The sequence below is a fragment of the Poecilia latipinna genome, unplaced genomic scaffold (genome assembly GCF_001443285.1).
Source record: "Poecilia latipinna isolate Pla-1442-1.1 unplaced genomic scaffold, P_latipinna-1.0 Scaffold1201, whole genome shotgun sequence".
Lineage (NCBI taxonomy): Eukaryota > Metazoa > Chordata > Actinopteri > Cyprinodontiformes > Poeciliidae > Poecilia > Poecilia latipinna.
The window spans coordinates 86,818-113,313 of record NW_015113817.1 but is presented as its reverse complement, the minus strand read 5'-3'; the positions used below and the strand labels follow the sequence as shown (position 1 = coordinate 113,313).

At 36.2% G+C, this 26,496-nt stretch overlaps 3 protein-coding genes across 6 annotated transcripts; 2 read left to right on the top strand and 1 right to left on the bottom strand.

Annotated features, from left to right (window-relative positions):
* Nucleotides 1–40: 40 nt before the first annotated feature.
* Nucleotides 41–2,299, top strand: rnf113a (ring finger protein 113A). Of its 2 annotated transcripts, none has more exons than XM_015053783.1 (10): nt 41–206; nt 591–670; nt 746–841; nt 935–1,042; nt 1,132–1,241; nt 1,441–1,547; nt 1,639–1,728; nt 1,801–1,891; nt 1,965–2,071; nt 2,155–2,299. In XM_015053783.1, exons 1-10 carry the CDS (start codon nt 101–103, stop codon nt 2,223–2,225), a joined length of 966 nt encoding a protein of 321 aa, XP_014909269.1. In that variant the 5' UTR covers nt 41–100; the 3' UTR covers nt 2,226–2,299. The 2 variants fall into 2 exon arrangements, with proteins under 2 accessions (XP_014909269.1, XP_014909268.1); XM_015053782.1 differs by having other exon boundaries at nt 42–206; nt 1,798–1,891.
* Nucleotides 2,300–2,342: 43 nt separating this feature from the next.
* strada (STE20 related adaptor alpha) lies at nt 2,343–16,545 on the bottom strand. Of its 3 annotated transcripts, none has more exons than XM_015053779.1 (13): nt 16,457–16,545; nt 15,451–15,520; nt 15,087–15,144; nt 12,061–12,089; nt 9,084–9,186; nt 8,205–8,326; nt 7,003–7,111; nt 6,792–6,915; nt 5,617–5,788; nt 5,441–5,545; nt 4,471–4,724; nt 4,349–4,391; nt 2,343–3,593 (listed from the first exon to the last, which is right to left on the bottom strand). In XM_015053779.1, the coding sequence occupies exons 2-13, from the start codon at nt 15,460–15,462 to the stop codon at nt 3,438–3,440; spliced, it is 1,287 nt and encodes a 428-aa protein (XP_014909265.1). In that variant the 5' UTR covers nt 15,463–15,520; nt 16,457–16,545; the 3' UTR covers nt 2,343–3,437. The 3 variants fall into 3 exon arrangements, with proteins under 3 accessions (XP_014909265.1, XP_014909266.1, XP_014909267.1); XM_015053780.1 differs by lacking the exon at nt 16,457–16,545 and adding an exon at nt 16,211–16,378; XM_015053781.1 differs by lacking the exons at nt 12,061–12,089; nt 16,457–16,545 and having other exon boundaries at nt 15,451–15,482.
* A 2-nt stretch (nt 16,546–16,547) lies between these two features.
* ddx42 (DEAD (Asp-Glu-Ala-Asp) box helicase 42) lies at nt 16,548–25,657 on the top strand. Its single transcript, XM_015053778.1, has 18 exons — nt 16,548–16,635; nt 17,385–17,603; nt 17,716–17,872; nt 18,434–18,489; nt 18,774–18,810; nt 19,052–19,204; nt 19,298–19,402; nt 20,416–20,535; nt 20,627–20,803; nt 20,878–21,006; nt 21,094–21,193; nt 21,271–21,318; nt 21,688–21,785; nt 21,919–22,195; nt 22,338–22,564; nt 23,368–23,478; nt 24,209–24,313; nt 24,530–25,657. The coding sequence occupies exons 2-18, from the start codon at nt 17,392–17,394 to the stop codon at nt 25,193–25,195; spliced, it is 2,778 nt and encodes a 925-aa protein (XP_014909264.1). The 5' UTR covers nt 16,548–16,635; nt 17,385–17,391; the 3' UTR covers nt 25,196–25,657.
* Nucleotides 25,658–26,496: the final 839 nt, after the last annotated feature.

Here is a 26,496-nt window from a genome sequence, read left to right as displayed (position 1 = left end):
CTATGCAACCCTCCCTTTGACCAGGAGATAAACAAGTCCTGTGCTCTCCAAACCAGTAGAGGGCGCTGTGACCACACAGGACAGTAACAGAGCTGACAAGATGGCGGAGTCTGAGGAGGCCAAAGCGCCTTCTTGTAGGTTTCTGTTTAAAAAATCAACTAAGAAATTCTCCGGACGGAAAAGAAAAGCGAGTGGCAGTGACAAAGGTAATTAGTTCAAATCCAATAGCATTTAATTAGTTCTGAAATTGTGAATTTAGGATATTTTGTTGCTTTTAACGCCGGTTTTAAAGATCTAAACAAAACAGACCTTGTGAATATTTATGTGTTTTCTGCAAATAGAAGTCACTACAATGTATAATATGAGCCTTTATATCTAATCCCTGTATTTATATGTTTTTGATGAATGGTGTTTTAGCTAGATGTTTGTGCTGCATTCGAGGTTGTTCGGAATTTCGACTTCTTGGTCACATTTTGGCTATTTAAGCTTCTCTTCGGTGACACGTTTGCAAACCGGAACTTTTTTAATGACTATACTGCTTTTTGTTAGCTTTAAGTAAATATTTCGGCTCATATTTGTCTTTCTTTTAGACAGTAATAGTGATGAGGACCAGAGCGCCGTGGTCAGAAGAGAAAAGAAAGATGCTCGGGTCAACCCCATGATTCAGAAGGTACGGTAAAGATGCAAAAATGCATATTCTGTTGAGGATTTGAAATAAATTGTGATTTTTATCTAATTTTTCCAGACGAAAAAGGTAGAGAGAGATGCTTTATCTTCCAGTGACAGCGACGACGCCAAGGACGACAAAATCACAGTTTCTTATAAGTCTACACGGTCAGCGGTGAGATAAAACTTTGATATTCCTTGTAAAAAATGTATCAAAGTGTTTTGAAGATGTAAAACCTCTTTCTAATATTTTTATGTTTAAATACAGAAACCGGAGGGACCAGAGGACATGGGTGCAACTGCTACATATGAGCTGGACACTGAGAGAGACAAAGATGCCCAGGCGATTTTTGAGAGGAGTCAGAAAATCCAAGAGGTAAAAAATAAAAAAAAAAAAAAAACTTGTTACATGCTTGAGAACTAATAATCAATATTTATAGGCATTTCTTATTCCAATTTAAACAGGAGCTTACAGGTAAAGAAGATGATAAAATATATCGTGGCATCAACAACTACCAGAAATTCATCAAGCCTAAAGACACCACCATGGGGAACGCCTCTTCTGGCATGGTCAGGTGAGGAGGCAAACGTTTATTTGAATTATTTAATTTTCCTTTGGGTTAAAGTACTTTTGAAGGTTTAGAAATGTACTAGAATAACTGCTGCAAGACTAATCATAAAAGCTATTTTATTATTTAAGTACAGGGAATTAAATTGATCATAAACAGGATGTCAGGAAACTGAAGTTGTAATTAAATGTGATGTTTACAACAGGAAAGGGCCGATCCGTGCCCCTGAACACCTGAGAGCCACAGTCCGGTGGGACTACCAGCCAGATATCTGCAAGGACTACAAGGAGACTGGATTCTGTGGTTTTGGAGGTTTGTGTAACAATATAAACTATGTAAAACTTTGTAGTGTCATTTTAAAAATCCGTTTGTTTGTTTTAATAATTTGCATGTTCTTTTAAAGACAGCTGCAAGTTCCTTCACGACAGATCGGACTACAAACATGGCTGGCAGATTGAGAGGGAGCTGGATGAGGGCACATACGGAGGAAATGGTGAGTACATCTATTTTCAGTCATTTCTGCACTTTTCGGCATTTTTTTAACTCGTTTATTTCACTCTAGATGATGAGAATTACGAGGTGAGCAGCGACGATGAGGATTTGCCCTTTAAGTGCTTCATCTGCCGCGATTCTTTTAAGAAACCCATCATCACAAAGTGAGTCGTCCCTTCAAGCGTTTCCTGTGACTCGGTGCTTTTGGGTTTTGCTAACCAGTCAGGTGTATTCCAGGTGCAAGCACTATTTCTGTGAAACCTGCGCCCTGCAGCACTACCGCAAATCCAAACGGTGCTACGTCTGCAACACTCAAACTAACGGAGTCTTTAACCCTGCAAAAGGTAACAACGATCAGCCAGAAAGTCCAAGGAGGACAGGTTATTAATACATTTATGTACTTAAATATAATTTCTTTTTCCTCCAGAGCTTATTGCAAAGATGGAGAAGCGTGCTGCTGCCGCAGCAGATCAGCCTCCATCAGAAGATGATGATTAGCATATCATATTTTTTTTAAACCTTTGCTTTGTGTTTGTCTGTGTAAATTTTTAATAAATATTTTTTTGAAGCTTTACAGCCTCCATTTTGGTAAAATATGAAGCTCCACTGAGTTTATTGTTCAGGTTTTAATTTTTGCCCTCATTTTCAAATATACATGCAAACAAAACGAGCATTAAAAAAAATTAACTTTCCCATGAGTAACACCCCGATCACTGTTTCAAACTGTGCAACAAAAAACAGCCTGAAGCAAGTGAAAAAACCCATTTACATCCAGTTTGTTCAGTTAGTCAAGAACATTTCCATCTGCTTTAAGGCAGTAACAGTCATCTGTGGGAAATGATAGTTACCATTTAAATGCAAAATAAGTGTTCCTGAAAAAATATCGAGCAGCTTCTGATCGACTCAGAAATGGCATTTTGTGTTTTAGTGAACCGTAATCAGGCCTTCAGTGCCGTGTGTGAGTTTGTGCACATCTAGAAAACAGAACATGAGCAAGACATCAAGAAAAATGCAGAGCATTAGGACCATTAAAAGAAAATAACTGGTCAGGGTGGAGCAAATTTCCATCTAAAAACTAAAAAGTTGTGAGATTAATATTATTTACAAGGAAAAAAAAAAGACTGTTCTGATAAGTTGTAAATTTGAAAGAAAGCATAAATTTTATATTCTTTTGACATTGTAAAGCCAAAAATTTGTAAAGAAGAAAACAAAAATAATTTCTCTTGAGATCATAAAGCTGGACATTGCAACAAAAAGATTTAAGCAGTAAATTTCAGACCAGAGAAATGCTCTGTTTCAGAAGAAAATCTCAGATACAACTCATTTTTGGAGGACTTTTTTTTTTTGTCTGATTTTATCTTTGGGATTTCACCTGGTGAGATTCAGCTTTTTTCCCCTACACATTTCTGACTTTATAAATTATTATTGGCTGTAAATGTGGAAAATGTTTATTTTTTCCTACATCTTTACAACAAAAAACTTTCCACGTTTTTTTCTTGTAAATTGGTGAGTAATTAGGCAGATATTTACTCCTCCATGCCCACTTTTTCACAATAGCCCCGATACTGTTAGCTTTAAATTTGTCTGTGAATAAAAACTTCCTTTTAAATTACCGTGGAAACCATTTAAAAGGAGATCAATGACATAACAAATCCCATCGTCAGTGAAGAGTTTCTCCATCCAGTCCTCTGCTTGTTCAGTCCTTTGCTGTCAGAAGTCCCAGTCGTCCACCTCCAGGTGGCTCAGGCCAGACTCCAGACTCGCCAGTCCAGAAACGGAGTCCTGCGGCCCGGAGCTCTCGAAGCAAGTGATGGGCGACACTGGCTGCAGCAGCTCAGGCAGCGCCTCTGCCGGCCGACGTTTGATCTGAAAAGACAAACATGATGCCAGATAAAGGGGAAAGGAGAAGCTTTTTTATTGTCATAAAAGAAATTAAGTCTCAAGTGCAGCTGGAAAGATGTTTTTCCAATACAGAAAGTAGGGTTGAAATGACTAATCATGATTAATCGATTACTGAAATAATCGTCAAATAATGTAGTAATCGATTAATCGTTAACTGGCGTTATCAGTCTTAAAAAGAAAAGTTAATTTGCTGAAAGAACAACATAGTCAGAGCAGAAATTAAGCCAAAACATATTCATTTTGCAATTAATATTTAAAAAAAAGGAAAATATGTTGTACCCAGAACTCACCAAGTAGCTTAGTTTAATTCACCAGGTTCAAATTCTATAAAATTCCTATTTAGCTCCTTATTAACCTTTAAATTAATCCAAAAAAACACTACCAACAGGTTAGCCCTCACTGTATTTTTATTATTTGCTATACAAGGTCAATTTATTGCATTTTAGGTAATAAAATGATCATTTTCTTACTTTAAAAAGAGGAATTGAATTATTTGTTTATTTGCTTTTAAAAAATTTTCTAAACTTGTGTAAAAATTGCTTAGGTGGTTTAATGAAAAATCTGCAGCATGTGCCAATTTCTTTAACAGAAATTGTCCACAATAATCAATTACTATAATAATCGTCAGGTGCAGCCCTTGTACAAAGTAAGAAAAAACCTATTTAAAAGAAAACATGCCTGAATTCATACATTTTTAAGCTAAACTAAAAATCACACACCTGTTTGAAGAAAGGATGTCCAGTAAGAGTGGCAGCAGATGGTCTGCAACAAAAAGTAAAACTTAGAAAAACGCCTTTCGTGTTTTTAACATCATACGCAACGTGAATCAGATTTCACCAACCTATTTTCCGGGTCTCGCTGCAGACACCGCTCTACAAAGTTGTGAAACTGGGGGGAAAATGTGCGGTTGTACGGATGTCCTCCGGAGGATGAGGACGGCTCTCCGTTTGAGTGCCGGGGCCCTCCGGCTCTCGGGCCCTCGCAGATCCCCGAGTCGGCAGCGGAGCGGGACGGCTTGAGCGACAGCTCCTCCGGGGGAATCGTGGTGGTATCCAACAAGCAAGGCACGGTTCCGTTCAGCTTCTCCAGAAGCATCTGCAAGAAAATAAGAAATGTAGGTCATTTTGTTAAAACCGGAAGTCAGTCCTTTCCAAAAGTATTTACACCCTTCGGATTGTTTTACAACCACCACAAACCTAAATGGTAAGTGGACTGAACTTATATAGCATTTTTTCCAGTCATTTTGACCTCTTAACACGCTTTACACTGCTGGTCACTCCCCCAACTCAACTTTTATACTCATAAGTGAAAATGGCTGTAAACGGATGTGCAGTTATACAGCTGTACATCTTTGAAAAGCAGAAGTGGAACCTCCCGCACAACCTACAAGAATACAGAAAGTGATTTCTGGATGGCAAGTCAACAACAAAACACTTCTTTTCCAGCAGCCATTGTACAGTAGGGGTGAAACCAGCTGACCAAATGTGCTGGAATTCTGCTTGGGTTGCTAGGTAATGGAGCTGGATTTGTTTGAGGTTGCTAGGTAATGGCACACTGTCCATAGAATGTAAACATTAATTTATGGGAAGTATAAAAATTTGAAAAATGTGAAATTTATCCCATTTAATAGATAAATTCAGAAATACTGCTGAGTAACTGGGATTCTTTTCTTGTTTCTTTACTTAAATTCAAGCATTTTTAAATGTGTTTCTGAGGATTTGCTGCACCTCTAAGGCCCCTGAGTGGCTTTCTTCTGATTAACAGGATGTGACGCGTCAAAATGGCTGAACTAGCTTTGAGTTTCTGCTCACCTGTGTAGCTGGCATGTCTTTGAACGGCACATGTCCATTGGCTAATTCACAGGCTGTGATGCCAAGGCTATAGATGTCTGATCGAAAGTCGTATCCCTGCAGATTCTGGGAAAAACAATTAAAATATTTTCACTGATAAGAGACACAGGGTTACGGTACGGTTTGATGCTCCGTACCTGCTGTAGCACTTCAGGGCTCAGCCAAGGCAGCACCTTCACACTGTACTGAGGGAAGTCATGAACCATTTTGGCCCTTTGGCCGTTACGGATGAGGCTGAAAATACTCCGCAGACCAGACATGCAGACCTGTCCTTCTGCAGATATCAAAACATGGCTGGCCTTCACACTCCTATGGGCAAAACGAAAAAAAAAAATGCCATCAGTCAAATCCAAATGTATGGTTTAACTAACATAATCTTCTTCATCAGACTGCATTGGGAAAACAGAGCGTCTTCAGTCAAAGGCTTTTTCAGATTCACTGTAATACAGACTGCTACAGGAGGTCTTAATCAGCCATCACTATCTACCAAAACTCTATGAAGAATCTGAAACGAAATGATAATTTACCTTTGGGATCCATGAAGTAATTTTGAATTTGAACTGAATTTAATTTCACTACTACTGTCTGAATTATGTGGTCAGACATAAAATAAAACTTTCCATATATTTAGCTTGTCCAAAATGTTATAAAAACAAGTATTCCTGTCTTGATAATACATTTAGCTGGATGATAAATTATCACAATAATTATTGCAATAAATGATCATATTGTTTTTGGACAAATTTACTGGGTCTGGCATAATAATGCAAGTTTGCCATCTCAAAGACCAATAAAACACTCCACACTGGAACTGGAAGATATTTAAATATTCAAAATAAAACACAACTAAGAATGATAAATAAAACAGACATTTTTTTTTAACAAAATCATAAATATAATAGATTATAAAGTCTCTGTATACAAAATTGTCCTTTAAATAAAACAGAGGGAAATTATTAGCTCATTTTAATGTATCATGCAATAATTAACTTATTATTGCAACAGACTAACAAGACAAGCAGAGAGAAATATTGAGAATACAATACAATCAAAACTAGCTAAGAATATTAATAATAAAGAAAGAAAATCAAGTAAAAACAGTTTTTATTGTCCTGGAAAGGCGAAATTCAGGTGTAGCAGTAAGAACAGTTATGTAGGTTCACACAAAAAGTTCTTACAGTGTTTAAAACAATATGTAAATAAATAAGATTAACAATAACAACAACAAACTATAGTACAAGACTATAACAGAAAATACAGTGCAGTTTCTAGAGACAGGCTTATCTTTTTCACTTATATCAGTTCGTCTTACCTGTGTACATATCCCATGTGATGGATGTATTCAAGAGCTTTTAGCATGCCGAGCAAAATGTACGCAATGGTGAGTTCACTCATCCCATCCGAAAAGTGAGTGCAGATGAGATCTCTAGCTGAACCTGCAAGATCAAATAATAATAAAGATAAGAAAATCTCCTGCGTTAGATTTAACAGGGGAAGACATTTCGAGTGTTTCTGTTTGGTACCATAAGCCATGAATGGTGTAATGACCCAAAGCTCGTTTTCTGCTATAAAGACGCTTCTGTACGGCAGAATGCTGGGGTGATGAAACAACTTTGACACATGTAGCTCACCCTAGAGTAAAGAGCAAAGATAAGTCTTAGAAATGAGCAGGGAAAATTATATTAGACAGAATAAGAACTTCACTTCAAAAACACCAAATCGTACGCCAAGTACGATTTGGTGTACACTAGAACCCAGACAAGAGTCTAGGTTCTAGTGCAAATATCTTATACTTTAAATAAGACAAAGCTACAGAAACCATTCAGAAAGATAAAGGAGATTGTCTTAAGTATAATTTCCTAATATTGATCAAAAAAGTTCTAGTTCCACTGAAAGATTATTTCACATATAACATGGGAGAATTGTCTTGCTATACAAGTGAAACAATCTGCCAATGGAACTAGAACTGGGTTGCTAGGTAACGGCTTTGCCTTGGCTGGTGGGGTTGCTAGGTAATGGCTTGGCCTTGGCTGGTGGGGTTGCTAGGTAATGGCTTGGCCTTGGCTGGTGGGGTTGCTAGGTAACGGCGCCAGTGGAACTAGAACTTTTTCACCAATATTATTGAATTATTGCATTAAAACAAGATCCAATATCTTGTTTAAAATACACTTAAAATAAGATATTTGTTCTAAAAACTGGACGAAAAAACTTAGTAAGATTTTTGAAGGGTTGACAAAACTGTAGAGCGTTGTGAAAGCCTAAATGCCACCTTTTGGGGTTTTTTCCCTCACACTTAAATGTTTTCAAATCATCCAACAAATTTTAAAATCAGACAAATTAATTAGAGTATGTAACATAGGTAGTTTTTAAATTGATAAACTGATGTAATAAGGGGAAAAATTAGTCCAAACCAACATGATTCTGTGTGAAAATATAAATTTACCATTTCACTAGCCACCAAAATCCTGTAAAATTAAGATGTTATTTAAATTGAACTTGTCTAACAATATAAAGTAAGCTAAACGACGATGTTTTGGACAGCTTTTTCAAATTAAACATAAAAATTTAATTAAAAAAAATATTTTTTTTGTATTAAACTTTGATGATCTGCAACGTTTAAGTGAAGAAATCTGCAAGGAGGCATGCATTTTTCATACCACAGTAGCTGAGATAATAATTCCCAATAAATCGCAGTATTAGAAATGATTCTTAAACAGAAGGAGACCTGCAGGTAGGTGACCATATCGTTGGTGCACGACTCCAAGTCGATTCGGCGAATGGCCACATGCTCTCCAGTGGGTTTGTAACGAGCCAGATTCACAGTCATCAGGTCGTCCAAGCCTTTTCCTAACAACCAAAAATATGCTTCACTTTAAAAATAGGATGCAAACTTATCTGAGTTCAACATTTACCTACCCAGCTCCATGTACAGGTATTAAAAACACATGAAAAGATCTACAAAAAGGATAAAAAATTAACTAATACTCATGAGGCATAAAGTAATCTGAAAATGTTTAAAACAAATGTTTTATCTGGTTATATCACAACTTTACTCTGGTAATTTTCCAACTTTATTCTGCCAATCTTTTGACTTTATTCTAGTTGTGTTATGACTTTGCTCTCGTAATTAAAAACAAAAACAAAATCATAGTTTGACCCTAATATTCTGTCGTAGAGTTGACCTGAATTCAAAGTCCAAATAAATAGAAATTATGAAACATATTTGTCAAACAAAATGGCCGCTGTGGCTGTGCTGACATCACTTGCTGCTATGGAAACGGAAGGAATTAATAGATGGGGGGGGGGGGGAATCTAAATTTTTCAAAAAAGTGAATAATAATATTAATGACGACAGAAATTTTTTTAGCCCAATATTATAAATAAAACTGTTTGTTATAAATTAAACAAAACAAAAGCACCAATAAGCTGGAATAGAATTAGAAAAGCAAACAAATGCATGACTCAATAAAAAAGTACTACATGCATCAACAAAAAGTGATTTGGTTGTTTTTGGAGAGAAACTACCCATCAAAAATTTGTTGAAACTGTTCATGCTAAAACATAAAAAGTGCATAAATGTCAACTTTTTTTTCTTTTTTTTTACCGATAACGGTGAGCAGCTCGTATGAGCCGCTGTCTGGCAGGAAGGAGCCCATCGTGTCTCGGCGTGGCAGCGAGCTCAAACTCTCCTCACTGTCCTCATGGGGCTGGAGCAGAAAAAACAAATCAACACGAAACTCTGATTTCAGCCTCCTCCATCTCAGATAAAACCCTTAAACCATCACAAAACAACAGAAAAGACCAATCTGTGGCACTACAGTGTTAGGCAGACAGACAGCACTAGTGGATTTAAAACATTAGTAACAACATCCATCATATACAGTGAGTACAAGTCTGACTTAAAGGTCAAATAATTAAAATATAATAACAGTTCCTCTTTAAGGTCTACAGTGTTTCACTGCCAAAGCTTGGAAATAAACTCAGAAGCAGCATCTCCTTTTAACGAGATTTAAATCTCATTAAAACCAAAATATATTCTCTTTTAGATAAAAAAGGTTGTAAAAGTAAAACAGCAACATCTTCTGGGATTTTTAGAAGTTGTCTAGAAGAAACAAGGTAAGAAGAAAGGGAGTCACGGCGAGTTACGGATTTTTAACAAGAGGAGCAAGTTTTTACTTATTAAACGAGAAACCTTCTCGCTATAATGAGATACAAAACTAATCTGAATTAAATGAGAACATTTCTCATTTGAGCAAGTTCTAACCCTCATTTGAGTGAGATGAATTATCATTATAACGAGAAATGTTATAATTTTAACGAGAAATTTTGCTAAAACAATGAATCTTGATATAACGAGGTTTTCTCGTTTTCAACAAGAACTTCTCATTAAGATGAGAAAGCCTTCTCATTTTGAATCCACCTAAACTTACCCATATTTCTATAAGTTTTTTTATCTCATTATGACTAAAAGATTTTTTGTTTCAACAAGAAACTCGTTAAATTGATAATTTTCCATTTTAAACGTTTTGCATCTCCTGTTAACGAGAAACAATCATTTTAATGAGAAACCTTCTCGTTATAACCTTCTCGTTATTTTAGAATGGACTTAATTTTTTCATGACAAACTTTGTCGCATTGAACACGTTCTCATTAGAACGAGAAGCAAAACTCATTAAAATTAAAAACTTTGTTTTAAACAAGCCTTTCATCTCTTTTTAGGAACAAAACTCTCACTTTTTAACGTTGAACTTCCTCGTTAAAACAAGATGCTACACCTGAATTTGTTTCCAAACTGGGCAGTGAAATGCTTCCATAAGGATCTGTGGCCACAGTAAGCCAATGTATTTGTGAACCACCGCTAACAGAACAGCAGCATGTAAACATTTCCACATTCTTGGCAGTGAGGACTCCTGATTTCCATCAAGTTATCGCTTTTGAAAAATGATGGAAATTAACTGACTGCAGCAGTGAGCTGGTGAGGCGGATGAAGGCTAATGTATGACTTCATTTTAAAATAAAAATGCACATTTAGCCTCTGTAAATATCCCCACAGATAAAACCAGAGACTTTTCCCATAAGCAGAAATATATGGTAAAGCTTTACGCACCCAGGAAGCACAAATTAAAACCGTCTAAGCAGGAAAATCGAGCATGCTCTGGCAGCCACGGTTTAAAGAAACCTTTGTAAATACTTCATGTTTGGTTGAAATGATTAATTGGAGTAATCATGATTAATTGATTATTGAAATCAACTAATTTAGTAACTGATTAGTCAGTAATTGGAGTATACAGACTCAAAAAAGGCCACTTCCTGACAAAACAACATGCTCAGAGATGCAATTAAGCCTAAAATGGACAAAAACATATTCGAGCTGAAACAAATAATCAGATTAATCATGATTAATTGATTATTAAAATAATTATCAACTAATTTAGTAACTGATTAATTTTTAACTGAAGCATTCAGACTCAAAATAAACTAACTGATGAAAGAACAACATACTCAGAACAGTAATTATGTCAAAAATGAAAAGAATATTAGGGATGAAATGATTAATCATGATTAATCAATTTTTGAAATAATTGTCATCTTATTTAGTAATAGATTAATCATTAACTAGGGAATGCAGACTTAAAAAGGTCAACTGCCAGAAGAAAAACTAAATCAGAACTTTACTTAGGCCAAAATTTCACAAAAAATAAACATTTTGCATTTAAGGTTAAAGAAAAAACTAAATCAACAAATCAGTTCTACTAAAAACTCCTCAAGTGTACGTTTTAGCTTCACCTAGTTCAAATTCTGCAAAAAAATCTCTTAAACACCTTTTTCTATCCATTTATTAATCTGTTTTTCACATGTTGATGTTAGATGTGTTTTTTTAGCTGCATCCTGTGCTGCAAATAATCAGGCGTTCGATAAAGGAATGCTCGATAAAGGAACATTTTCTTATTTTAAATAGTAACTGAATTATTTATTTATTTGCATATTTTAATGAATTTCTAATATTGTATTTAAAAATGAAATATCTGCAGAATGTGGTAGTTTTTCCATCTGATTAATCGATTGAATAATCTATTACTAAAATAATCTTTGGTTGCAGCTTTAGTTTTCTGATCAAATGGAGAACCGAACAGTGATCAGACCCAAAATGGACGGCAAAGAACTTCAACATCTGAACTCCATACATACACAGAGAAAACTTCACAGCACAGGTTCTTTACACAATGAGCTTGGACTTCCAGTCTGTAATATCTACATGTTAAAACACAAATTACTCAAGATTTTTCTATTTTAATAGGCTTCACATGAAAAGTATTAAATCTGTGAGGAAAAACAATAAACTCTGCAACAAAAGCTCTCGTTTGTGAGGTGTAAAATAAAACCATCTATAAAACAGGCATATGCAGCATGAACTGGACACACGTGCATACAAACATGTCCAAAGCCTGGAGAGATCATGAATCCCTCGAAATGTAAATCTCTGTGCGCACATAGGTACTGTATCAGTGCATGCACGCACATACACAAAGGCAACATGAAGAATGAGGATGATGATGCAGTGACAGGAGTACCGCACTTACTTTCCTGTGTGAGAATCCCTGAGCTTGCTCTGGGGTAGAGAAACCATGTCAATGACACAAATACGTGAAACACAAAGAAAACAAGAGAAGGATCTCCGTTCACAGGAGGGTTTTGGTTTTTTTCAGCTGCCAAGCACAGCCGCTGCATGACGGAGATCTGACTGAAGGAGTTTCCTGCTTCACAAAATAAAAAATCCATCCTAATTGCAAAGATTAGTTTCAGTCAGAATTTTACATAAACTCATCATGAGCATAAATGTCATAATTTTAGGGATTTTATCCGGGGTTTTTTTCCCAGGACAGAATGATTTTACAACAACAACAAAGAGTTGGGTCAACAAGATTTCATTTTTGGTGGATTTTCAAAAATAATCCCAACAGAGTCAAAATTAAACATATATTATGGTTGAACGATGAGACTTAAAACTAAAATCTGATTTTTTATATCAGATGTTTTTAGCTTTCTTTTCTAAAAATTACAGAAAATATTTCAAAAAGTGGCTTTTATTTCAGTTATTATTTCTGTGAGCAGCATAATGGACTAATAGTTGTTTTCTTTAATTACAACAACATAGTCATAATATTTACAATTTTACTAGAAAAAACATTTTAAAAATACTCAGAAAAACTTGTTTTAATTAGTTCTTTCAAAATAAACAGTTATTTGCACAATTTCTAAGTTCTGCTGCTGATAACAATTTGATGCTGATGTGTTAAGTTAAATATTTCCACTAAGTGTAATTTGTAAAATTTATACCAAAGTATAACTTCACAAGATGCTCAGCATTCCTCATTTTACGTCTTTATTTTTCTCATAAAACGTTACTCTCTTAATTTGAAATAAGAAAAATCATAGTATGTAAGGCTGACTGGAATTCAAAGTCCAAAAATAAACAGAAGCTGTAAAACAAGATGGCTGCCTTGGAAACCCAACGAGTAAAATAATGGAAAAACAAACAAACAAATTTTTCTTCTAAAAATTTAAATCTTCAAAAACAAGAAACTTCAATTAAACGATGAATTTAATGTATTACCCATCTGTGTTTTCCTGGCCGATTATTTGATGTTATTAACACAATCTCTTCTTTTAAGCTCAGTCCATAATTTTTAAAAGGTTGGGCTTTTCTAGAGACAACCCGTTTTGAGGCGTCAGACCTGCAGACAGCCGTCTGGCGTTTAACTTCCAACATTAGTGCCTTTGCTGCATGTCTGCGTTTCTCCCCCCCTTATCTCTTCACTTCTTTCCTGTCTGCACCGATGTGAATTCAGGCCACAAGAGCCACAAAAATACACAGAAAGTAAAAGTACTGGTTTCACATATTTTTTTAAACTCAACATCATTGAAAGTTTGTTTTAAAGTCTGATCTGCAGCAGGAAACGCAGCACTGAAAAATAACTTTACCGGTTCCACAAAGAGTCGAGAAATGTGGTTCAGGTGCAGCTTCCTGAGCAACATACAGCAAATCAATAACAAAATGTATGGAAGGGACAAAACTTTGCTCTCAATCATTGTTTCAAAATTCACTTTTACACGCTGCAAAATCATTTCATCCTGGAAGAAAAACAGCTCAAATGTATCAATAAAAGAATTAGGAAAACAATAATGTTGGTGGTGAATGTTACACTAATTCAATATTTCCATTCCAACAACAAAGTTTATTTAAAAAACAGATTTTTTCTGGCTTACATTTGCTATTTCAGCATTGAAGTAACTTGTAGTTTCTACTTTTTAATCTGCTTTAAGAACAACTTCTCAATTATCCAACATCTGAGCCAAATGAATGCTGCATACAATCAAACTGCGATAACGATTCATTTGAAATGCACTGCGTAGAGATAATCAGTAAACAGCAGAAAATGACTGATATTCATGCTCATGTCGATTAAATCTAAAATTCTGACAGGAACTTTATGTAAGGCAATGGGAATCATGTGCAGCCAAAACAAATGACCAGTTTGTACAAACATGCACAAATGCTGAAAGATGCAATCAAATGAAAATGAGGTATAGTTGCAGTGAAATAAATCCAATCCAGCAATTTTGCATAACAAATAGTTCTTTAAAAACTGAAAAAATATTCATATTGCACAACATTTGATCTAAGTCGACCCTTTAAAAATTTACCGTCAATTTCCATCAAAACCACTAATGTCAGTGCTGTCGAGCAGCGCCTATACGTTTCTTAAGATACATAAAAATATTTTGAAAAAATAATGTAACTGTTTAGAGTATTTATGCTTTTTAAAAATACAAAGATATTGGTTCTGATTTAGTGCCATTATTGAATAAAAATGTCTCTTTTTCCACTTTCATTGTGGTTTTACTGTCCTGTGTCAGTTTTGTTTGAAAAAGAAAATCAAATTCTTCTGAAAATTATTATTTTGTATATTTTATAGCAGGGGCGCCAAACTCCAGTCCTCAAGGGCCGGTGTCCTGCAACTTTTAGATGTGCCTCTGCTGCACCACACCTGAAAAGAATAATTAGGTCATTAGCAAGGCTCAGGAGAACCGATCTACACAGGGAGGAGGTAAGTAAGCCATTTCATTCCACTGTTTTTTACCTGTGGCACATCTAAACACTGCAGGACAGCGGCCCTTGAGGACTGGAGTTTGACACCCCTGTTTTATAGACTTGAATAAACATATAAACATGTCAATAAATAAAAAAAACACACAAAATGCTTTCTTTTCTGCCATGATGACAGTTTCACTTACGCAAGTGAATACTGCCAGCTTCCATTTCTGAGACTTTCTCGTTCTCAGATCAAATAAAAATAATTATTTAGATTTTTCAAACCAGTAAACCAATAAAAGCGTCTGCAGCACACGTGAGAAGGTAATTAAATGATTTTTTTTATTTTCCTATAAAATGCTGACAAAAACTGAAAGAAATAAAAAAGCTCAAAAGACGTCAGACAAAACGATGAATAACAAATTCAGAATGATGTCTGGAAAGCAAAGCAAAGCAAGAACTGAGAGGAAACAACCTAAAGTAGTTTCTTAAAAAGTTTCACTTAAACCTCACCTCCAAATAACTCCAGATCCCGCAGGCTCTCCACACTCAGTTTCTCAGTTACCCAGCGCTGACAGATAGAAAAGGTTAATTTCAAGCATGAAAAAAAAAAGCAAAATGAAAGCAAGAAAAAGAAAAGCGTCACACAGAAAGACAAAAGAGAGCATAATTAAGGCTGTTGAAGGCAGTGGTTAATAACAGCAAGCGTGTAAGAAAAATAAACTAAAATTTCCTGTAAAAACTCTACAAAACTAATTTAAAAAATACTCTAAGAGACTTTATTTCACTTCAATTAGTTCAAAATTTCTATATGACGTTTAATATTAACCTAGAAAAACAGTATTGAAGTCATGAACCAATAAATGGAAACACTTACAAGAAACGACATTGATCCTTCTGAGGTTGTTCTTACATGGGATGCTGAAATAAACTTCCTTTGTGAATATCTGTGAAAATAAAGGAACTGTAATGAAAATAATGTTTCACCCATCCTGTCAAAAAAAGTCCTTTGTCATTGCAGCTTACCACAAGAACTGATATTCTTTAAAAATTTAACTGAAAGATTGAATGACACGACCCTAATGCATTCAACATTTTAGACTTTTGATTTGTGTTCTTTATCCAAAAGCTGACATAATTAATAATATTTTAACTACATGTCATTATTTACTTATAATGTTGTTAGAATTTCAAACAGGTAAGAAAAAAATTTCAGTAATTGTCTTTATCACAGAATGAGGGCACCAAAAATAGCCTGTAAACAAAGTTTGAATTTTTTTAACGCTAGATTGTTCAAGTGCCAGACTGAACTGAATTTAAACACAAAAAGCAACAAAAAACAAAAATAATCATCCTCTTAAAATGTTCTCGTACTTTGCTGTAAAAAAATTACTGAAATAAAAATGAGTGCAAAGTCTTTTAAGGAAGACTTAAAGCATCAAGGACTATTGATTAGGTCCACTTTAAAGGACAAAAAGCAGCGTGATAGGAAAATTGATTAAAAAAAATGTTTTTGCACGTTGCAAAACCATCCAATTCTTAATTTCCACCGTCTGTTTTCTTAAATCCTTCCAGCAAAACAAATTTAATTGGCAATACTGCTGAAATAAGTATAAAATATAAGGGACAATACATACCTAGAGATAGCAAGCGAAGTGCAAATGCCACACTTAATGAAGAAAAACAGCTATTCTTTCAGAGAACAGCTTTGCTAATGTTGCCATTTAATGGTGAAGGGAGCATCATCTAACAACAGTTAGCAAAAGCAGCTGTTTTAACTTACTGTAACAAATTTAAACGGCATTATTTGACGCATAGCTACCTACCGCCGACTAGTGAAGAACAGCACAGTATCACTGTGGAAATAAAATATTTCTTAGTACCTTTATTTATCGGTCCATCCGCTCCTGCAGAATGTTTTCAGCAATCCCCCTCTCTACTCTTCCGGTCTACGTTACGCACCAATTACGACGAGACGCCGCTATTACGTATGACGTAACTAACGAAGACGCCCACTGCGTTCTAAAAGAAGCACAGAAACATTTACTAGCTTCAGAAATAGGTAAACAAATGTACAAATATATGTTCTTAAAATTAGCACTGCTTTTGTTGATGATTTATACTTTGTAGCGCAACTAACTATCGAAGTTTTTCACCGTTTCGTAAAATATAGAGCTTTTCTTCGCACACATTACCCTTAGCCTTAATGCGGCCTTGAGCTAATGCTAGCATGTTGTGTTGTAAAACGAAAATCAAATCGTTGTTGCAAAGCGTCAATCTTTAAAGATGGAAATATTCTATAGTGTACAATTGTTCTTTTAGATGTACACATACATACTCATTTGCATTTCGATTTGATTATTTTTAGTCTTCTTGCGAATGAAGCTCAATCCTTGAATGATTCATAAACTAATAGGGGTGTGTTTTATATATATATATATATATATATATATATATATATAAAATTAAATCAAATCTTACCAGCGATCAACAAGAGTATTTAACTGCAGCGGTTACATTCAGTAGCTGTACTGCTAAACAGTACATAATATATGTATTTTTAAATAATCTTTTTAGACAAACAGCATGAATTCCTTATGCTAACAGTGGAAAAGTAGTTTAAAAAGTAACAATTACAGTTTGGGTATTACAATGGGAATATTTCATAATCACAATTTTTATTTCAGTATTTGAAATCTTTAAGGTTCCCTGCGTTTACAGGCGCTGTTTTACAGACTGCAGTGATGATTAAATACGAATCTAACGGAGAGATTAAAGCAGTTCAAACATTTGTTTGTTTGTTTTTCACAGCGCAGCCATGAACTGGAACAAAGGTGGTCCAGGAGTGAAGCGTGGGTTTGGCTTTGGAGGTTTTGCCCTTGCAGGGAAGAAAGAGGAGCCTAATGTTCCCCCAAAATCTAACACATCATTTGGCGCTTCTGGATCAAGTGGCGGTTATGGGAAAAGCCCACAGCTTCCGTCTTTCTACAAAATAGGGTCTAAAAGAGCTAATTTTGATGAAGAAAACGCGTAAGTGACAGCTGCCCTCAGTGAATTTACTGCTTTACACAATATTAGTCAAACTGCTAAGATCTGAATGAAATGTAAACACAATTGTCCAAATTTTTTTCATTTGTTGTAGGTATTTCGAAGACGATGAAGAAGAGTCCAGCAGCAACGCCGATCTGCCCTACATTCCTGCTGAGAACTCGCCCACGCGGCAGCAGATGAAGTCGGGCGGCGGCGGCGGCTCAGACAGCGAAGACGACCCTTTGGATGCCTTCATGGCAGAGGTTGAGGTGGGGAAAGTTGCATAAAGTTATTGTTGAACTCTGAAGCACAAAAATCCACCACTCACAAAGACTGGAAGGGTGAAACTGAAGATTAGGCCTGTATATAAGTTAAAATGAGCTCAATAATCACCATTATGATCATTAATATTTTTTGAGGAGCAATTTTGTTGACAGAGATGTTACAATCCACTTTAGTTGTAGTTTCGCTTGTAAATGGTTTTAATTTACATTTTACTTACTATTTTTGGTTGTTGTGTTTTATTCTGGGTATTTAAACATTTTCCAGTTCCAGTGTTCTTTACAAAATAAAAATTTTTTTGGTCTTAAATATGTTGAACTTGCATTATTGTAGCATTATCAACATATTACTTGAAAATGGTCTCGAAACAACAATACTATCGATCATCGCAGTAATTCTTGATATAGTCGATCATCCAGAGCTCCACTGAAGATCTGATGTTGTTTCATTTTGTTTCTCAGTAGTTCCCACGATGAACCTGAAGCTATCTTTAAACACTTACACAAATTAAAGTGTTATATTTTACTATTTTATTTCCTTTTTCTTAGAACCAAGCAGCTAAAGACATGAGGAAACTAGAAGAAAAGGAGAAAAAATCAACCAAGTAAGTATTTTAATTTAATCTATCCCTTAAAGACAGAAATTCCTGAGAAAAAAAAAAGATAAAAGTTAAAACTTTACAGTAATTATTTTAGATTTCTGTCTGATTTTTCCTATTTTCTCAAGTTGGGTGATACTTTTGTGGCTTTAAGTTGTTCCATTAACTGTAGGAAAAAAAGTCACAAAACCAAAGTGATGCGTTTGGCAGAGTCATTGTGGGATGTGGGCTGCTTTTGGTGTATGAATGAGTTGCAGGGAAGTTTTTTTTTCTCCGCTTGTTTTTTTCAGGGGTATTCGTGATGACATTGAGGAAGAAGATGAGCAGGTGAGTGAGCTTTCCAAAGTTTTTCAATCCAGAGACGTACTTCCTGTAACCTCTCTGATCTTTTATTCTGCATCACATTTCTCTGACTCCGCAGGTTGCAATTAGGACCATTGTTGTGGCCTGATTTTTGTGAATTTTCTTTTTTATTTAAATCCGACAAGTCATGTAATTTTATATTTTTAGTTGCTCAGCTATGAAGTGCTATGTTAGTTTTTAAAATAAAGTGCTGTATTCTCTACAGGAAGCGTATTTCCGCTACATGGCAGAGAATCCCACAGCAGGCCTGACCCAGGAGGAAGAGGAGGAAAACATCGACTATGACAGTGATGGAAACCCAATTCCTTCTACAACCAAGAAAATAATCCTGCCGCTGCCACCTATTGACCACTCAGAGGTACTCTCATTAGTAGAAATCACTTTACCTGTGTGATTTATTTAAAGGAAAATCAAAATAATAATTTTTTCTTGTGAATCCTCTGTCTCGTAGATCGACTACCCCCCTTTTGAGAAAAACTTTTACAATGAACACGAGGAGCTTAGCATTCTCAACGGCAGCCAAGTGCTGGAGTTGAGGCAGAAACTCAACTTGAGAGTAAGCCAGTTATTAAGTTTTTATTTCACATTCAAATTGCTATTTTATTCCAAATACTTTAAATTAGGTTGCTTTAAATTGGTTGTTTTCAAGGTTTGTAAAGTGTTTGATTTCTGTATAAAGTCCTTAATAAGTGAATGATATTCAAACTGTAAGCCTAAATTTGGAAAACTTTATTTACAGTTGAAACCAGATATTTATGGAGGACCAAACCTGACATAATTAAAAATAAAAGCAGAAATATATCGTTTTTAAATTTCTTGAGAAAATTATATGTTTAAGAAAAAGGAAAAACAAAATATATATTTCTGGTTTTGTTTCTGATTATGTCAGTTTTGGTCCTCAATAGGATGTTTTCTTACACCGTACAAAAGCCAGACATGTTTCTTTTTTTTTTCTCACGGTGTAAAGTTAAATCAAACTAAACTTTTCTTGTTATTTTAGATCAGTTATAATTACGAAAACTATTTCTGTTTGCTAAAAGCCACAAAACTTGGCAAGAAATTTTTTTTAGAGATTTTTTAAGCATTAATTTGAGCAGGAAGTTTGTTTACCTTAACATGGTTTGTTTGAATTGTTTCAAATATAATAAATATTTATTTTGGTTTATTTTTTTCTCTTTTCTTTGCTTCTCTTCTATTTTCTAATCTTTCTTTTTATTTCCTTTTCTCTCTTTTCACTTATTTTGTATTATTTTTTTCTCTTTTCTATCCCTTTTCTGTTTTTTCTTTTCTTTTTTATCCTTTCTTTTTACCTTTTTTTCTCTTCTTATTTCATTTATCCTTTCTTTTTCTGTTTTTTCCATTCTCTTCTTTTCTTTTATTTTGCCTTTCTTTTCTTTCTTCCTTTTTCTTTTCTCTTTTTCTGTTTTTTCCTTTCCTCTTTTCTTTTTCTATTTTCTTCTTTCTTTTCTATTCTTTTCTCCTTTTCTTTCTTTTTCTTATTTTTTTCTGTTCTTCTCTGTTCTCTTTCCTTTTTACCCATTCTTTTCTTTTCTTTTCTCTTCTTCTCAGGTTTCTGGTGCTGCTCCTCCTAAACCTTGCACCAGCTTTGCTCACTTCGGCTTCGATGAGCAGCTGATGCATCAGATTCGAAAGTCTGAGTACACTCAGCCCACGCCGATCCAGTGTCAGGTTCAGTAAAAATTTACTTCCATCTTTCAGGCTGTAGAGTTTAAGCCAGAAATTGGTCCAACAACATTATTTGTCCCGACCGTTCTTCCAGGGAGTTCCCATTGCTCTCTCTGGACGCGACATGATCGGCATTGCAAAGACAGGGAGTGGTAAAACGGCGGCGTTCATCTGGCCGATGCTGGTTCACATCATGGACCAGAAGGAGCTGGAGCCCGGAGAGGGACCCATCGCGGTCATCGTGTGTCCCACCAGGGAGCTCTGTCAGCAGGTAAACAACTGGAGCGTTTTTATCCAGATGTAAATAAGCTGAAGAGGTTTATTTATTATACTTGTGTTGTGCAGATCCATGCAGAGTGTAAGCGTTTTGGGAAAGTGTACTCGCTGCGTTCTGTGGCTGTTTACGGAGGCGGCAGCATGTGGGAGCAGGCCAAGGCTCTGCAGGAGGGAGCAGAGATCGTCGTGTGCACGCCGGTGAGAAACTTCACCTGCTTTCTCTTCCTGCTGCTGACGTCGAAATGCATAAACGAGAACTTCAGCGAATGAAATGTGTTTACGCAGGGTCGCCTGATCGACCATGTTAAAAAAAAGGCGACATCCTTACAGAGAGTGACATATCTGGTGTTTGATGAAGCTGATCGCATGTTTGATATGGGATTTGGTAAGCTGACACTATTATTTTTTACATTGTTACCTTTTTTTAAGTGTGTAAATAAATAATTCTCCCTTCTTATTTAGAATATCAGGTGAGATCAATTGCAAGCCATGTTCGCCCAGACAGGCAGAGTAAGTCATGTTTGAGATTTGTAACTTGAATAAATAAGTTCTGGGATGATAAATTGTCCCAAAAGTTATTGCAATAAACAATAATATTGTTTTGAGACAATTTTCAAGTAATAAAATGGTGGTGGCACAATAATAATGCAGGAACATTCTGAAAAATCAACAAACTTTAAATTTGATGAATATTTACATTTTAAATATCCATTTTTGTTCAGTTATGCCTTAATTATTGCTTTGACTCTGTTGTTCTTTCACGTTAAGCCCTTGTTTAGAGTCTCTGTACTCCAGTTAACTAAATTAGTTGACAGTTATTTCAATAATCGATTTATCATGATTATTCAGCCCTAATTGCTACTATAATTTCTTTTGCAGCTCTTCTCTTCAGCGCCACTTTTCGGAAAAAAATCGAGAGGTTGGCAAGGGACATTTTAGTTGATCCTATTCGGGTTGTGCAAGGCGACATTGGCGAGGTAATTTAAGATGTTTTTCAGATTAAAACATTTACAAAATGCATTTTAGGACAAGATTATGTTTCAAACATTTACCTGCCGGAGGATTCAGCTGCAGATTTAGTTTCTTTCTGTCAATGGTTTCTGTTAAAAGGCCAACGAGGACGTGACTCAGGTGGTGGAACTGCTGCTCAGCGGGTCAGACAAATGGAACTGGCTGACCCGAAGGCTGGTCGAGTTCACTTCCACCGGTTCTGTGCTCATTTTCGTCACCAAGAAGGCCAACTCCGAGGAGTTGGCCACTAACCTGACTCAGGAGGGCTACAGCCTTGGCCTCCTGCACGGAGACATGGACCAGAGCGAGAGGAACAAAGTCATCAGCGACTTCAAGAAGAAAAATTTACCCGTTCTGGTGGCCACTGACGTAGCCGGTGTTTACTTCCACCTCTTCTCCATCTTTAAATATTTTGATAAATATATTTTTTTACATGTTGTGAGCTGAGTGACTTTATTTAGATTAATTTTAAAATGTAAAAGATTGTAATGTTTGCCACCTCTCTGTCCTTCCCCCAGCCCGCGGTCTGGACATCCCGTCAATTCGCACCGTGGTGAACTACGATGTGGCGCGCGACATCGACACGCACACTCACAGAATCGGCCGAACGGGTCGCGCCGGGGAGAAAGGTGTCGCTTACACCCTCCTGACCAGCAAGGACACTTCGTTTGCCGGCGACCTGGTGCGAAACCTGGAGGGAGCCAATCAGGCCGTTCCCAAAGAACTCATGGATTTAGCCATGCAGGTGGGAAAAAACATCACATTTTAACGAAGGGGTTAAAATGTGACGTTTGCTGTTTTCTGGATGATAAATATAGCAACATTTCTAAAGTATTTTTAGTCTATTTTCTAGCACATACACCTTTGTACACTTGAAATAATAAAAGACTAATTTACAAGTAACTTTTTAGCAACCTATTGAAACTTGTTTTAAGTAAAAATAAATTGTAAATACTGATGAAAAAGTTCTAGTTCCTCTGTAGATTATTTCATTTATAGGGAGAGATTTTTCCCATGTTATAAGTGAACCAGAGAAACTGGTACTTTTTGTTAATATTTAGGAATTTTTTCCAAAATTGTTTTTATTTTTTTATTATTTATGACAAAAACATTTCAGAATCCATATTTGAATGTAATGTGATATACATTATAAACACAAAGCCAACTTAAAAACGGTCTCTATAGATTTGAGCAGTTCAAAGTCTGATCTTTTATCCCCATTTTCTCACATACGAATTAAATGCTTCCAAACTGTTCCGAGTTTGTCCAGCTTACCCCTCCAATATATAAATAATCATTTGTAGTGAAAGAGTCGTTGTCATTCCAGTGTAATAATATATTTATATTATTTAGCATTCAGTAGATCTATATCCAGGAGAATCAGTTTAAGGAATGATTTACTAAAAATAAAGCTCCTATTCCTTGCTGAAAAGTTACTTGTAAGTTAGTTTTGCTTTAACTCAAATGAACTGAGATATTTGCCCGACATAAATACTTGGTAAGATTTTGTGTTTTTGTGTAATTTGTATTTAAATTGATCTCCCCCAGAATCCCTGGTTCAGGAAATCGCGGTTTAAGGGAGGAAAAGGAAAGAAGCTGAACATCGGTGGAGGCGGCCTTGGTTACAAAGAGAGACCGGGTCTGGGGTCCGACAGCTCTGTAAGTCACTGGCCCACATAAACTGAATCTGCTTTTCATGGTGTTAAAATAACAGCACAAAAATGTCAAACATTACAATACCTCTGAATTAGGGCTGGGCAACATGACTTAAAATAAAATCTTTTTTTTTCAAACCAGATCCGATTTTAATCTTTTTTTTAATTAATTACAAATGACAGAAAATATTTCCAAAAAGTAACTTTTTTTCCCAACCATCCCTTCTGTGAGTTGTATTTCAAATTATTATGGTCAGGGTATGAACATTTTTGTTTAATTGTAAGAATATAGTCATGAATTTTAATGGGAAAAAAGCTTGAATATTTTTTATTTTTTTTGTTGAGTTCATTCTCCAAATATTACGTCTTCATTCTGGTAATATTAAGACATTTAAATGACTATAATTGTGTTCTTTTTAAAAACATTACTTAATTTTTATTGAAAAACAAAATCTTAGCCTGGATTTATTGTAAAGTTGACGTGCAATTAAAGTCCAATTAATAATACAAGCTGTAAAAGAGAAAAAAAAACAACAAAAAACGCTCATCAAGCAAGATGACATCACTCGTAACTATGGAAACCCAAGGAGTGCATTGGTGAAAAAATAAATCCAGATTTTCCAAAAATTAAAACTTCCAACACCAAAGATTTGATAAATTAGTTTTATCGCCCAGCCCTACTGTGAATTGTGATTTAAAGAAATAAATTTAACGTTTAAAATATTTCCTTGCAGGTACGTAGCAGCAGCTTGTCTTCCGCTAGTAGCTTTGAAGGCTACAGCAAACCGACAACTGGGGCGATGGGGGACCGCATGTCTGCACTGAAACAAGCTTTCCAGGTGCTGTTTGTCATCGTGTTTTGTAAAGCCCGTGGACTTATTCCAACCTGTTTAAGGAAGTATAATAGATCACCTTTAATTTTATGTTGAAAATTACAAATAGTGGAAACAATTTTCTCCAAAAAAAGATATATATAAAAAAAACTCAGGTATCAGCAGCCTTTTTAATTCATGCATACAGCCAATCATTTATTTCAGTGTCTGGTTTTGTTTTAGACTCAGTATAAGAGCCACTTTGTGGCGGCAACCAGCGGCCCTCCGAAGCTCAGCACCAAGTCCAACAGCTCCTCCGGTTGGACCAGCGCCGGCAGCCTGAACTCGGTGCCAACAGAGGCCGCCAACGGCTCTGAACGACCCAACATGGCCGCCTTTTCAATACCTGGTTTCACCAGCGCCGGCTCCCTGAGCTCCGTGCCCGCCAGTCCAACCGGCTCACAGCACAGCAGCCCTCCACCCGCACCCCCGACACACAGAGAGACCCCGCGGGATCGACACGGGGAGTCCCAGGGTCGCCCCGGCGACGGCCATCACCGCCACAGCGACAGGAGCGAGCGGCATAGCGGCGAGGATCGCTACGGTGACCGGGACCGACACGGAGACAGAGATCGCGACCGCCATGGTGACAGGGATCGCCACAGCAGCCGCCACAGCGACAGCCGGAATGGCGACGGAAGCAGAAGAGAGAGAGATGACCGGAGAGGGGACAGGGATGGCGGAGACAGGGCAAGCGTGGAGGGGAGAGACAGGGGAAGCGGGGAGGGGAGGGACAGAGGGAGCGGGGAGGGGAGGGACAGGGGAAGCGGGGAGGGGAGGGACAGGGGAGACGATAGCTTCGCTGTTCCCGACCCGCCGAAACGCAGGAAGAGCCGATGGGATAACTAAAGTTAGCACATCTTAGCGCTCCATATGTTCAGCTCCATAACAAGAGTTGGTCCGTCTAGGCCGGTAGCAGAGCAGATCAGAGCTTGAAAGAAGTAGCCTTTTTGGTTTAAGTGGTCAGAAAAGTTGGTTTGGACTCGAGGTTTGTTCAGCACAGACAATTCATAAACACCAACTGTACACATACCATCCAAGCTGATGTTACTGTTAGTCAAGTCGAGCATAAAAGCTGTGAATTCTAATGTCAGTAAAAAATAAAGAAATGCAGTTCAAGATGCATTGTCACACATCTTTATGCTTGCAAAGCTCATGCATTCATTTACTACAAAACTTCAGTTCACAGGTAAATGAACATGTCAAAGCAACTATGTGTGGCTTTTTTTGTGTATTGTATTCATGTTTTAGTGGAGTGCCTTTCCACGGCATAAGTGTATATCGCAAATAAAAAAACATGTTTGATTTAAAGCTTTGGTGTCGTCCAGTTGCTTTGAGTAGTTTCTTCCTTAAATGGCTGACTGCTCTTCATCTCAAGGCATGACTGCACCAATCACAGTCATGTCAAATTAATTTTAAAATGCAAGTTGACTTAAAATGTTAAAAACAAATGATACATTTTGCTCGACTATTTAATCTCTTATATTTTTTTCTTCCCGCTGGTTTTTCTATCAAGCAGTTTGAGTCGCACTCTGAAGACGGATTAGGTAGCTGCTAGCTTACTGCTAACATACTTTTACGTGTATTTATTTGGAAAATTTTAACTATTGTTGTTAGCTATGGTATTTATATTAATCAGTTTTATTTTGGTCTATACAATACCAACATTTCTACGTAACTTTATATTATGATCTGTGATTATGTAATTTTTAAATAATTTATGGTTTGATCAATTTCGTTCTTGAGAAACCTATTTACCAAATACTTTTTTATTCTTACTTGAGTAATTTTTTGGATGTATACTTTTTACTTTTATTTGAGTTAAAATATCATGAAGTAGTCCTCTTATTTGAGTGCAATTTTGGGGTATTTTACCCACTTCTGCTCTTTGGACAAACCGCTTATTTAGGGCACCGTTATCAGAATTAGACATGACATGTTCAGGAGCGCCTTGCAAAGTCGGACATCATAACCATCAATAAAAGTACATTTGTGATGACTCAGATACAAACACAATTTAATTTTAACCAAATGCCATCACCTTAAGTAAAAACTTTACTCCCATCGTAAATATATCCTTTTAAAATTACTGAAATCTCGCTCGTGGCGACAAAACGTTGTATTTCTCACGTAGTTTCATTTTGTTCGAC